This window comes from Trichosurus vulpecula, chromosome 2, assembly GCF_011100635.1.
Source record: "Trichosurus vulpecula isolate mTriVul1 chromosome 2, mTriVul1.pri, whole genome shotgun sequence".
Taxonomy (NCBI): domain Eukaryota; kingdom Metazoa; phylum Chordata; class Mammalia; order Diprotodontia; family Phalangeridae; genus Trichosurus; species Trichosurus vulpecula.
The window spans coordinates 330996863-331011834 of record NC_050574.1 but is presented as its reverse complement, the minus strand read 5'-3'; the positions used below and the strand labels follow the sequence as shown (position 1 = coordinate 331011834).

General features: G+C 41.8%; 1 protein-coding gene across 4 annotated transcripts in view; it reads left to right on the top strand.

Moving 5' to 3' along the window:
• The window catches only part of KALRN (kalirin RhoGEF kinase), a 182230-nt gene that overhangs the window by 74844 nt on the left and 92414 nt on the right, over positions 1 to 14972 (top strand). For all 4 annotated transcript variants that reach the window (XM_036747492.1, XM_036747490.1, XM_036747491.1 and 1 more), the window contains one exon: positions 12727 to 12857. In XM_036747492.1, the coding sequence (XP_036603387.1) occupies positions 12727 to 12857 (131 nt within the window). The remainder of the gene's footprint in view (positions 1 to 12726; positions 12858 to 14972) is intronic.

The window sequence follows — 14972 nt, the reverse complement described above, 5'->3', positions numbered from 1 at the left end:
CACCTCTTCTAATGGCTCTAATGGAATTGTTGCTTTGATCTTTTATTGCCTAAGCTTTCACATGAACTTGGCTCCCACCAGGAGATTGGAAGTTGCCTAAGGGCAGGGTTATGTGTTAAACTTCTTTGACTCTCCCAGAGCACCTAGAATATCCTGCACGTGGCAAGGCATTCAACAAATATGACTTGTTCAAAATCTGTTTGTCTGTTTTGATCTCTTAATGACGTTCGTCCTACTGAACATTTCTGGAGGCAGCTCCCTTTCTTCTGTTAGTGACATTTCTTAAGCATATCATTGGACTATTTCAGGAATCCACTCAACCAACTTCTAGAAAAGGAGAGAGTCTGGAGACAATGTTTATGAGGAGAGTAGCCCCTGGCTTGCCTCTGGTGAGTTCTCCAAGACTGGGACTCCAAACCAGCCATCACCAAGTCTTCATTAAGTGGCTTCTTTATACACAGCAAAAAAGCTTTCTTCTTTGATTTTAGGGAGTCATTCACCACATTGTGTATGGGAAATTGTATTCCCAGTGCTTGGCACAGTGCCTGGCATATAACGAGTACTTTATAAATGCCTTTTTGTGCAGTTGTTCCTTCATTCCTTCCTCCAATGTTTACTCTGAATCTTCAGCTGGAATCGAAGTGTAGTGGAAAAGAGGACTCTACTTGGAGTCAGGTGAGACCAGGATTCAAATTTCACCTTTGACATTTCCTAGATCTGTGAGCTTGGGCATATCATTTAACCTTTACCTTTCTGTTTCCTCATCTCCCCAAAGTGGGTTTGCTCATACAAGGTGTCCCAAAAGTGTCAAAGCAGTTTTCAGTTTTAGCAGCTAATAAATAGCTTCTAAAGCTGTTACAAGTTTTAAGCTGTTAAAGCTTATGACTTTGAGACACCTTGTATATGTAAGATCTACCCATGAGTGTTCTGGTTAGTTTAATAATCAGCTTCCTGGGGAAAAATAAATTGTACACGCAACACACTTTTAAGTTTCATCTGTATTGTTAACCTTCCCCCATCATTTTCTTAAGTCTAGACAAACAGCAAAACAATAAATCAAGCCCTGATTTGTATCATTTGCCAATTTCCAAGATCTAAATTCTCACACTGATAATTTAACAATCAGCTCCTGTAAGCAGATACGAATGGGCTCTAGCGCACCCTTGAATCAACTTCACAGGATATTTATAAGAAATGAATAGAAGAATATGTGGAAAGCACTTTGTAAGTCTTAAATTGCTACATAAATGTCAGCTATGATTATTATCTATATTGTTACTTGGTACTAGGAAGACCTGTGTTCAAGTCTTGCCCCTCACACCTACTGACTGTGAGACCCTGGGTAAGTCACTTAACCTCTCAGTGCTCTAGACACCTCTTTAAGACTATCATTTGCAGAGAAAATGCCAAGTAATCTTGGTAGAGAGATTTTCCTCGTTTAAGAGTTCCCTATATGTATGAAATCACAGGTGCAGTCCCTATCCTATGATTGTCACTATCAGGTATGGTTTACAAGGGGGAAAGACTTTCTTTCTTGCCCCTTTTTGTTCCTCTCTTTCTTTTCCCACCCAAATATACCCACATTTCACCCACCATGAAGAAGCAGAGTCTAGAAAAGCAAAGACTGCCACTCACCCACCTATAACTAAAGGCCTTCACAGGAGTTCCTACCATGTATCTCCTTTCATCAGTTCTTCAGCTTGGCCTGGTTTTCCTCCGCCTCTCTTGACTTTCCTCAATGGTTTGCTTGGCTCAAAGAACAATGCCAAACCTGAGTCCAAAAACTTTTTATCTGATGCCCTGACATGGCACGAGAACTCTGTGGGAAATCGAACTTGCCTGGACTCCTATCCTTGCATGTAAAGGGCTCCTTGGGGAAACAGAGGCTTGGTCCAGCCTTTGGGCCTTAAAAAATTACCTGGTAGTTAACATCAACAGCTAACTCTTCCATCATGAGAGATTTAGAGATGGAAGGGAGCTTAAAGGTCATCATGTCCAACCCTCTTATTTAATAGCTTTGGCTAAGAGAAGGTGAATAGTCCAGGATGACACAGCTAGGAGATGTCAGATGTGGGATTCAAGCTTCAACCTCACCTAATTCTAGGTAGAATCCTCTTTCCAATATACCTTGCTGCCAACAGAAGGGTCAGAACTGATATTGGGGGAATGAACGAACAAGTGAACAGAAAAAGTATTTGCAATGCCACCATGCTTGTAGACTTTGCCACTCCTACAGCCCTTTTCTCCTGTTGGTGAGTCCCTGTCATGACCTCCACTTTGAAGAAGGGCCCAGACCCAGTCATCCTTTATTCTCCAGATTTCCCCATTTATGTTCCCTAGGCAGGTCTTCCCACGCCCACCTTTTTTCACTTTTCAACTCCCTTTTATGTGTTGACTTTCCCCATTAGAATGGAAGCCACTTAAATTGTTTTGCTTGTATTTATAGCCCTGGCACTTAGTATAGTACCTGGCAGATAGTAAGCACATAAAAGGCTGTTAACTCGACTATGCGACTTAGCTTGAGGTTGGATTTGAACTCGGGTCTTCCTGACTCAGGGTCTGGTACCCTATATGCTTCACCACCTAGCAGGTTGTTGGGCCTCTCTTTGGGGGCCTAGGAAGGCTATCCTAAGTGTGCTTCACTTTAAAAATCTTCCCTGGAGGATCCACCTCACCCGTTTCCTGGAGTCCCTGTTTACATAGATCGGGCCTTTTTGGGGAATCTCTCCCACATGCTTGCTCCTTTCTCAGTGTTTTGGTGTGCTAAGATAAAAGGAGCCTTCCCAACAGCAGAGCCATCCAGAGTGTGAGAAGCCAGCACCCTTTTCTCCATTTCCCATCCAATTCCCTGTTTGTACCCCTATGCTGCTGATGAGGACACACTATGGTTTCCCCCTGTGGACTTTGAACTCCTTGAGAATGTAGACATTACCTTTTCTTTCTCTGTCTCTCTAACAGTGCTTGTCACTGATGCTAAATATATACAGGGATGATTAGGAGGGAGGATCATGGGATCTTACAGTTAGAAAGGATCTCAGAGACCATCAAGTCCACCCCACCTCTTTCATTTTAAAGATAAAGAAACTGAGGCTTAGGGCAGGGAGATTATCTGCCCAAGGTGACACAGGCAGCGTCAGGAGAGGAACTTTGTCTTACAACAGGAAGAATCTTCAACTGAGAGTCCGGAGAACTCAGTTCTAATCCCAGCTCTGTCACTCTCCTTTGTGACTTTGGATAAGGCCCTTGTCTGTCCCAGGCCTTAGTTTCCAGATCTGTAAAATGAAAGGTTTGAATGAGACAGCCTCTCACTCTTTTTTACCTTTAGTGTTCTGTGACTTGGGGCTTTGTAGCAGAATGCCTTGGAGAGCTATACAATGTACTCTTTGTTCTGTTGGAGGTGGTAAGAGTAGTAAGAGGCAGTGTTTTCACCTGGCTCACACCACATTCCCCTGTGAATTTCTGCACTGTTCAGAGTGGTACACAGGCTGAATCCCAGTTCCCATGGAAATCCCACGTTTGTCTTTTTTTTCTGTTGGTCTGGAACCCCAGGAATTCCCCTTCCTCACCACCATCTCTTCTCTGGCATGGAACCACTGGAGAGAAAACTGGACTGTGACAAGGAAACCACATCCTAGATTTGACTCTTGTTTCCGCAAGTGACACATCAGTGTCTCTGAATCATCTGATGGTAATAGTACAGACCCAAACCAGCCTCAGGACTGTCCCACATGGAGCATGTGCTCAGGTCTAGTGTGGTTTTTTTCCCCCAAGTATGGGGGTATACAAATGGACTGGATAGTCTACCCAGAGGATTTGGGTTACAGTTTCAAATCAACAGTTTAATACTTGTGTAGCCTTGGACAAACCACCTATCCAGCTCAGTGGACCGCTGTGGATCTCAGTTTCCTCATTTGTACAATGAGGTAGATGGAGCAGAAGTCCGACTAAGGTCTCTTCCTGACCTAAATCCTGTGATCTTACTTGTCCATCCCTCCAATTCCTTTTCTGGAACTCTCCATTCTAGCCAAACAGAATTTCTCTCCATTTCACATTTTCCTCTTGCCCATTCCCCTCTCTGCATTTCTGTTCACACTATCCCCAGTGCCTGGAATGCTCCTACCATCATAGTCTCCTAAAGTCCTGCCCTGACTTCAAGGCCTAGCCTAAGAGCCACCTCCTTGATGAGGTCCTCCTAGGTCCATTCTGCCAAAGATTTCTCCATCCTCAAATTTCTCATAGCACTTTGCTTGGAACTATGTATCTCATTCTCCTTCTGTGTACAAGTCTTCCCCACCCCCACCCTTTGGAGGCAATCAGGGTTAAGTGACTTACCCAGGGTCACAAAGCTAGTAAGTGTCTAATACCGTATTTGAACTCAGGTCCTCCTGCCTCCCTCCAGTGCTCTATCTATCCACTGTGCCACCTAGCTGCCCCTTCCCCACCCTTTGAGATCATTAAATCATAAGTGCCTAGAGAATGTGCCTTATGTCTTATCTGTCTTTGTATCTCCCATAGAGCCTTGCTCATAGTAAATGCATTCAAATTAAATTGAATTGTTTTGGCAAAGGTCTTCTCTTGGTCTCCTGGTCCTCTCCCTTTGAAAAGGTTTCCCCTCCCAAAGACAGTCTGACAGACAGGGGAAAAACAGAAGTAGGAGTGCCCAGCAGTTACACATGTATTCTTTCTTCTCTGTGTGTACATGAGTCGGCTCATTAAGTTGTGCATCTTTAGAAGCTGGGCTACTTTGAGCCTACCAGGAAATAACCCAGGGAAGAAGCAGGTACAGCACCAGCAGCCGAAGCCCATTTATTCTCTCTGAGGAGCCACGGATCACATTTTCCCTTTCATTTCACAAAGGAGGTTACTGAAGCAGAGAAACATTAGGTGACTTGTCCAAACTGCAGGTAGTAAATCATAACCCAATACCCTAGGTCTGCCTAGATTGTCACCTTTTCTCCTCTTACCAATTCCTACATACTTAGATTCTGTTAGAATTTCCTGATCTCAAGATAAACAAAATCCCTTTCCCCAGCCTTTTTCCCCCCTTCTTTTGGGTCCAGACCTATGATTTCATTAGTGTAGGGAAGTCCCATTATGGAAACTCCTTCCACCAAGTCAGGTCAGCAGCTCCTCTATAACTTAGAGCCTCAGTTGCCTGGAGGCATTGAGAGAGTAAGTAGCTTGCCCTGGGTCACGCAGCTAGTATGTGTCGGGAGGTGGGACTTTATGACTCTAATAGCGACCCTCTATTCACTAGATCATACTGCCTCTCTTCCCCTTAATTTGCCCAATTCACCTCAATTTGCCCAGTAGTGGCAATTCATATGTCTATGAGCTACTTTTAAGATTTACCAAGAAATATCTTCACAGCAGCCCTGTGAGGGCTCTCTCCATTTTATAGATGAAGCAACTGAGGCTCAGTAGAGATTAATTGACTTTCCCAGGGATACACAAAGAGTAAGCATCAAAACCAAGGTTCCACACCAGGTGTTTGTTCTCCAAATCAAGGGTCCTTTCTTTCTACTCTATCATAAGGCCTGCCCTCTCAAAGAGGTTTTTGCTTTTGGTTTTTTAATAAATTTATTTTGTTCTGACAGATATTTCTCAACCAATATCCATAAAATACCACGTTCCCTATAAACATTAAATGAAATCGCCTGATAGCATGACTGACTCTTAGGGGTAGGTGTCGCTTTCCACTTTTGTGCTTGATCCAGTATGAACAGAAAGCAAGGATAGGTGTTTTCACTTGGATAGTATGGTACCCATGTGGACTCTTATATTTGACCTTGAGTTTTATTGCCATTTAACAATGTCTTTATTTATAGCATTGTAGCCATCATATACATATATATAATACACACATATATACATATATACACACATATATGTACATGCATGCATGTGTGTATATACATGCATGTTGTATGTATATATTTTTGACTTGGCTTCTTTCACTGGCATCATTTCATACAAGTCTTTCAGTGTTTGTCCATATTCTACATCCTTATCACACCTTATTGCAAGATATTGCATTCGTATAAGACAGTTTAATCATTTCTCATTGATTGGACACCTCCACTCTCCCAACTTTTCAGTATCACAATGCTGCTATGAATATTTTTGTACATAAAAGTCATTTCTTATCATGAGTCTCCTTAAGGGTCAAATGCAACAAAAGGATCTTTGGGTTAAATGGGAGGGAAAATTTAGCAACATTTCTTGCCTAATTCCAAAATGATTTCTCAAAAATATTGGTTCAGTTCACACCTTCACCAGCTGTGAATTAGGATGTTTCCCTACCCACCAAAGATGAATTTTCCAATCTTTCACCTTCTTCACCATTTTGGTTGGTGTGAGGTGACACCTTAGAGTTATTTTAATTTGTATTTCTCTATTTAACAGTAATTTTGAAAAGGTTTTCAGATGGCTGTTGATAGTTTACATTTCTTCTTTTGAAAATTGCTTGGTCTTTGTCTGCTGGAGGTCTTAATATCGGAGCTATATGGCAATTCCCTATAGATTTTTTGATGTCAGACTTTTTGTCATAGATATTTAATGCAAAAACTCTTCCCATTTGTATAATTTCATTCTAATTCTAGCTATATTGATTTTATCTATGAAAAAGCTTTTTCACTTTAATCAAGCATGTCTACTTGGTCTTTTATAAAAGATAAAAGCTTTCAAAAATGTTTTGTGCTTTTAAGAAATGGTTCTCTGTAACCCTCCTTTGTAATAACCAGGTGCCATTAAGCAAAGCAAACTGACACATGGACCATGTCTGACAGCTTAGGCTTCATTATACATCCATCGTCTACTGCTTTTTACTCAGATGGGGAGGCATGTCTCCTTGGAATTCTGGAAAGACAAAGAAAGCTGACTTTTTATATTTTTGTAAACAAAAGAAATTAGATCATGGGGGAAAAAAGGAGGGGGGATGGGATGACACACAAATCTAATCCTAAAAAAATTAATTTAGCCAGACAGTGACAAACACAACTCCTCAGCTTTTTATTCTGAGCCTTCTTGACTTGGTCCAGATCTTCTCCAAGCAACTCCAGTTAAAGATAACACTTCTGTACCTGGGCCCCAAAAGATGCTTGTCCAGAGTTCAGGCTGACAGTGTTCTAGGGCGACCCTATCCTGACAGCAACCCATATGGCCTCTTTCTTGGAAGTCTTTTTCTCCAGCCTTTGAAGTTCTGACGCTGACTGATTTCCTTGCTCCAGTCAACATTTGATTATTCTACAAATCCACTCTTCAGCCTGGCCCTCCCCTTAGGATGAAAATTGTGTTTCTTCACATTTCATTCTAAGTAACTATTGCCTAGGCCTGGCCTCAGCTTGCTCGCATAGCCCTTGACCCTTTCCTAGCATGAATCTCCCTTCCAGTGCTCAGACCTTTCTATTCTATTTCCAAAATTTGCACCTCCCACAGTCCTTTAATACCACCTACTAAGTTCTAGTTTTTGTCCTGAGGGCTCTTTTCATACTCTGCTTATTAGCAGAGCTGGAAATAACCAACACTCTCTGAACGCAATAAATGTTTCATAATTTTTCTTGACCTAGGTTATTGATTCTGTGCAGGTTATCCTGATGATTCATAGTTAGCCTTAGGAATGAGAGTAGTCTGTTAGAATCTCATTCTAAAGTTTTATAATATAACAAATACTTTTAACCAACAATTTTTAAAAATACAGGCAATATCCACCCACAGTAATATCTCTGCGGTACCATAACCCTGGGGTATCTGGCTTGGAGAAAGACTACAGTCAGGACAAAAGAACATGAACAATACATCCAAGATAGCCTTAGGATTCTAGCAGTGTTGGGATTTTGATCTATAAGGAAACTTAACCTAAGGCCCCAATTTTACAAATGAAGAAATTAAGTTCTAAAGAAGTTCAATGACTTACCCAGGATCTTGCAGGTAGAAGTAGCAGAGACCCGAGAAAACACAAGAAAACAGTACCAGAGAATGTTTGGGCTGGAAAACACCTCAAATCACAACCCTTCCCTGAAGGAAGAAGGGAAGAGAGGAAGGAAGGGAAGATGGAAGGAAGGGAAGGAGGGAGGGAAGAAGGAATGAGGAAAGAAAGGATGGGAAGGAAGGAGTGAGGGAAGGAGGGGAAGAAGGGAAGAAGGAAGGAAGAGAGGGAGGGAGGAAGAATTTAAGTGCTTGCTCTATGCAAAGCACTGTGTGAGACTAGGAATACAAATAGAAAAATAAGAGCCCCTGCTCACAGGGAACTCATATTCTAAAGGGGGAGATGACACATGGGGAAGGTTTCAGCTACAAGTCAGATGGAAAGGTCCCAGAATCCTTAGGGTGAAGCAGCAAAGCAGATGTCAATGCCTTTTCTTTAATCTCATCTCCACTGGGGGAAAAAATACCATCAGTCGCTGATGCTGGATCATTTGATAATGCCCAGGGCTTTGGTGGCAGGAGCTTTCTTTTCTGGGTACCTGTAGGAGCATTTTGTCGGGCTGCATCTCTAGAGGAGTTGTTTCCCAGGATGAAGACTGGAAGCATTGTTGTTCTCCAAGCTGTTGGATTCAGGGTGCTGGGCTATATTCATCAGGGTCTTGAGGGGATTTGTTGGTCCAGGTGCTGGCAGTGGTTTGGCTTGCCTGGCACATGCCACCTCCCATCTCTCCCTTGTGTGCCTTGCTGCCTCAGCTAGACTGGCTTGCCTGCCTGGTGGGTGACAGTAGGTGAGGCTGGCTGGCTCCTTCTCCACCGGATTTGCTTCCATGGATAATGTTGGTGAGGGAAGAAGGACTTGGGGTCTGACACTCCCAAGCCTCTTACACTTATAAGCCCATTGGTGGCAGATGGATAGCAGTTGTTGTTAGTGGTGATGAAGAAGGGGAATTCGTTCTTCACAATGACCTTTCCCCTTGGTGATGACTATGGGGGTTGGGCTAGAGGCAGGACTGGTGGCATTGGGAATACTGACATTCCCACGGCTCTTGGTCTAAGAGTCCTAGGACGTTTCCATTAGAGTCTGAGGAGAGATGATGGCAAGATGATGGTGGTTTGACTTGCCTGGCACATGCTGCCTCATGTATCTCTCTCCAGGTGGCTTGCAAACAAGGCTACAAGGCCAAGAAAGACCCAAAGTGATTTGACCAAGGTCACATGGCCATCCCAGAATCTTAGAGTTTGGAGAGACTTCAGAGGTCATCTAGTCCATTCCCTGTCTGATTTGTTGTTGTTCAGTCATTTTCAGTTGTGTCTGACTCTTTGCGACCCCATCTGGGTTTTCTTGGAAGAGATATCAGAGTGGTTTGCCATTTCCTTCTCAAGTTCATTTTATAGATAAGGAAACTGAGGCAAACAGGGTTAAGTGACTTGCCCAAGGTCACACAGCTAGTGTGTATCTAAGGTCATATTTGAACTCAGGTCTTCCTAACTCCAGGTCCTGTGTTCTATTCACAGCACCACCTAGCTTCCCCATCTTCTACACAACAACGCTTTAAATATTTAAATGTAGCAATCACAGCATAGTTTGAGGTAGATCCTGTTTCCTAATTCCCAAGTCTGTATTCTTTCTACCTTCTCATACATCCTCTCTCAGGAAGCAATAAAATCACAAAGATAAAAATGTCATTTGCCTAGAAGTTTCTAACTTGAGCATTTTCATTGCACACAGGAGTGCTGCCTTAGCATAGGCTCCAGCATGCCTGGAATTGCTTGATTCTGTGGCAGCCACCCAGAAAAGTTTATACCTGTAAGGAGAGAGATACTTGGGTCTAGCAGCAGACCAAACTATTCTTTTTCTCCCACGTAAAGAAGTTCTCAGGAATTAATGAATGTGTTTTTATTTGGTACCTTGTTCAAGGTTCAGAGGAGGAAGGAAAGGAAAGAAAAGACTGCTCATGGCATAATTTTGAAACCTATCTTCATCTCTGTCCTCTCGTCTTAAACAAAATAGAGACTCTGGTTGGCCTTTTCTTTTTTTCCCTTTTTTTCTTTTCTTCTTTTTCTCCTCTTCTCTCTCTCGCTCTCACTCTCACTCTCCCTCTCCCTCTTGCTCTCTCTGTATGTGTGTGTGTATATATATATATATGAAATGTATATACATATGTATATATATATAAATAATGACAGCTAAGAACAAATGGGCTCTGATGGGAGTCCTAGAACACATGACACCCTTTTCCTAAATTTGTTATGTGCATTCCTGAGATTTGGGGCCAAAGGTAGGTTTTGCCCCTTAATAAAAGACCAGAAAGGCACTGTCTGGATCTCTCCTTTGCCTGATTAATTCTTCCCCACTTACATCTTACCTTGCATTATGCTTAGGTTGACTCTCCTCAAAACCCATCCCCAACAGGCTGTAAGATCCCCGAAGGCAAGAATTGTGCTATTTTATACCTTTACAGCAGCAGCACTTAGCACATAGCAGTTTTAATCAGTGTTTCTTGAATATATTTGAATGAAACAATTTTGCTTGCTTCACTTTGCTAGCTGGAAAGCATTAACCATCCTTAATTTTTTTTTTTTCACATCAGGGCAGATTGATTATCCAAGCCTTTACTTCCTCCTCTTTCTTCCTTTATGCCTTCTGGTTTTCTTTGCACATACCCTAAAGGGTCTTCTTCTTGGTTTACTTCAGGAAAAAAGTTGAGGGTGGAGGGTTTGAAATTGTTTTCTGATGTGATGTTTTGGAATCCATCTGCAGTGGGTTTTATTCATTCTGCTACTCAGGTGCCACTTCCTACACCTAATCTCCTTCCCCTCCTCAACCCTGGAGGTCATCTAGGTCAACCCCCTTGCTTAAAAATTAGGAAAATGCATTACACAGAATCAAAAGGACTGGCCTAAGGTCATGCTGGTAATAAGTGGTATAACTGGGATTCAAACCCAGGTGTCCTGACTGCCAATCCAGCACCCCTTCCACTACAACACTGGGCAGGTAAAATCAACGAGACTGGGCAAGTGACTGGATATAGGGGAAGTGAGTCTAGGATGACGCTAAACTTGCCAACCTGGATGACTACAAAGATGGTGGCAACTTCGCCAGATATAAGGAAATTTGGAGAGTGGGAGGATTGGAGCAAATTTATCTGGGGGGTGGAAGATAATGAGTTTTTTTTTGGGGGGGGATATGTTGATTTTGAGATGCTAGTTGAAACAATTAACAACTTCAGCAAAGTTGCAGGATGTAAAATAAATCCACAAAAATCATCAGCATTTCTATATTTTACCAACAAAGTCCAGCAGCAAGAGATAGAGAAATTCAATTTAAAATGACTGCAGTCAGTATTAAATATTTGGGAGTCTGTCTGCCAAGACAAGCCCAGAAACTATATAAACACGATTAGAAAACACTTTTCACACAAATAAAGTCAGATCCAAATAATTGGAGAAATATTAATTGCTCATGGCTAGGCTAAGACCATATAATAAAAATGACAATTCTGCCTAAATTAATTTACTCAGTGCCATACCAACCAGACTACCAAAAAATTATTTTATAGAGCTATAAAAATACTAACAAAATTCATCTGGAAAGACAAAAGTTCCAGAGTATTAAGGGAATTATGAAAAAACATGTGAAGGAAGGTAACCTAGCCATACCAGATCTCAAACTATATTACAAAGTGGTAATCATCAACACAGTCTGGTACTGGCTAAGAAATAGAGTGGTAGATCAGTAGGATAGTTAGGTACACAATTGTTATTGTTTGTCCTTTTTTGAAGAGGACTAATGACATCAGGAGGGTGATATCTTGACGTGCAAGTGAATTGGATTTAAGTGAAGCAGGGTTTGCATAGTTATCAGCCTCACTCTCTCCAAAGTCAGTGGAGTCCAGTGGCAAGACATAGGTCAGGACAGCTGAAGATCACCCAGGATGCAGGGGGAGAACTTGGTCTTTTTAAGCTAAGGTCTTTCCCAGGTCCCAGTTTGTCTGAGACAACAGCCATTCAGTGATTTAAGGCTATATAAGAAATGAAGCAAAAGATGGCCTAGTTTGCTTGTTCAAAAAAAAAATTAATCTGGGAGGGAAAGACCTTCAAGGTTTCTGGCCAGAACAGAAGCAATTGCTATTTATGCTCACTCTGAGCTATCAAACCCAACCAATGACCAAGGGAGGCTTGGGCCAGGACCTATTATAGGCCAATCAATGAGAGCCAAAGTGATCTGGATTTAAGGTATAGTCAAGTAGCTCCATTTGAATCCCAATGGACTTTATGGAAGCCTGGTTTTCCAGAGCTCTATTTCAAGAAATCATAAATGAAACTGCTTGGGACAGAAGAGTTAATTGTCCCAGACAATACAATATAGTAAATGACCATCCCAGTGTTTGATAAATGTAAAGATCCAAGCTTTTGGGACAAGAACTCACTATTTGACAAGAATTGCTGGGGATACTGGAAAGCAGTTGGGCAGAAACTAGGTATAGATCAACAACTCACACCATATACCAAGTTAAAGTCAAAATGGATACATGATTTAGTTATTAAGGGTGATTTCATAAGCAAATTAGGGAAGCATGGAAAAAGTTATCTATCAGATCTACAGAAAGGGAAAAATGTATGACCAAACAAGAGAGAGTATTATGGGACACAAATGGATAATTTTGATTACATTAAATTGAAAAGGTTTTGTGCAAACAAAATCGATGTGGGGGGTGGGGGGGGGGCAGTAGGAATGGCAATGAAGCAACTCTATTCCAGTATACACTTTTCTAAGAGTGTCTTTCCTTCTATTTTCAGAGCCTAGAAGGAGGTTCTTACCGAGGGAGCTTGAAAGACCCCACGGGTTGTCTGAATGAAGGGATGACTCCACCTACACCACCTCGGAACCTGGAAGAGGAGCAGAAAGCCAAAGCCCTCAGGGGCAGGATGTAAGCCATTGGTGGGCCAGGGGAGTGCTGAGAGCAGAGAGAGGGAAAGAGAGAATGTTCCTTCAACATATTCAAAAGAAGGGACAAGAAAGATGTCTTCCAAAGTACCGTGGAGTAGAACCAGGATAAGAGACAAGGGAGAATGTAGCACAGGGGGAGCTGCAACAAGAGACTCTTTTAAATATTATTTCTTACACATTTTTGAAACAATTTATTGATTTGTTTTGTTTTTATATAACCGACATTTCTAAATATATTTTTTGTACTTCTCCTACCCAGGAAGCCATCCTAACAATTATTTTAAAAGAGAAAGGAAAAAAGGTAGATCAGCAAAACTAACCACATGTCTAGCCAAGTTGAACAGTATATGAAATGTTCTATACACATCGTCCCCCACTATTGAAAAGAAGCAAGGAAGATACATTTTTCCCCTCCCTTCTCCAGGGCCAGTTTTGGTCGTTATAATTACACAGTGTTCAATTTAAAGGCTCCTTTCCATTTGTGTCATTGAGGTCCATGCGTTTATTTTCCTGGTTCTGCTTACTTCACTCAGTTTCAGTTGATAAAAGAGTTGTGTTTCTCTGAATTCCTCATATTCATTGTTTCTTATGGCACAGGAATTTTCCATTACATTTATGTATCACAATTTGTTTAGCAGAAATGAACATTTTCAATACCAGAAACTTCTAATGTCCACTACATATAGGCTTTTGTTTAGTAATAAGTCAAGCTGTGTGTGCTACAGAGAAGGCTCAGAGTCCCTGCTGGGCCATATAGCCAAGAAACCCAATTTTCAGACCTTACCTGGGGCTACCAAGTGTCTTGGCCCAGTTCTGCAGGTATCTTTCCTTCCAAATAAAGTTGTCATACAGACTGTCATACTTTTAAACATTGAGGAAAAAAAGGAGAAAAGGGAGAAGGAGGAGGAAAAGAAAGAGGAGGAGGAGATGAAAGAGGAGGAGGAGATGAAAGAGGAGGAGATGAAAGAGGAGGAACAGAAGAAGAAAGGAGGAGAAGAAGATGGAAGAGGGGAAGGAGAAGAAAGAGAAGATGAAAAGAAAAAGGAGGAGAAGAAAGAGGAGAAGAAGATGGAGGAGGAGGAAGAGAAAGAGGAGGAGATGAAAGAAGAGGAGGAGGAGATGAAAGAAGAGGAGGAGGAGAAGACAAAAGAGGAGAAAGGGGAGAAGAAGAAAGAGGGAAAGGAAAATAGAGAAGATGAAAAGAAAGAAGGAGGAGGAAAAGAAAGAGGAGAGGAGGAAAAGAAAGAGGAGAAGAATATGGAGGAGGAGAAGGAAGAGGAGGAAGAGGTGATGATGATGATGATGTTGATGATGATGACAATGACATCAAAGATACCTGAAGCTTAAAAATTAAGGACTCTTTAGACTGGATTGGGTCATATGTTTAAATAGCAGCCCTTACTGGCAGTGTTACTGCTACCCAGCCCTAAAATTGTAAATATCCTTTTCTCTACCCAGAGAAAAGGAGAAGGGAAAAGGAGAAGCCCCAGGAGCTATGACCATAGAGTCAAGAAATCCCCAGGCATGAGGCAAAGTCCACAAAGATGCCAGGGAGTGGTTGATGACTGAAGCGAAAGACCAGTGTGGAAAGATGAACTAGGTGGGGACCCCAAATGCAGCAGCCATTGTCCCAGTGATGTACAGTAATGCTTCCTCATACTCCGAAGCTGATAAGCAACTTCTCTCCTCCTCACCCTCAATTTCCAGCTCAGGGAATCTTTTTCCCATGGGAACAAGCCATGGATCCATTCTAATGACTCATGTTAACTGGTAAAAGACTATAGGAATATAGCTGTCACACCTTGCTCTGCACAAGGGTTTGTGGGACTTGCCATGGGCAAAAGAAAGAAAAATTGCTAGTCACATATTTGACACCAACTGAGTGGGATCTTGTCTAGTAAGAGAGAAGAATATTCATGACGCTGTTCACAAGTATACCCCTTAGTGCTTTGCATGATAGATGTGTCCCCAGAAAGTCGTATAGAAGTTGAGTTTTATAAATAAAATTTTGGTTTAAGTGTACTAGGGGAGCTTTCTATAACCTGGCAGTGAAACCTTTTGTATTGTGAACAATCCCCTCCAAATTTCCTAGATT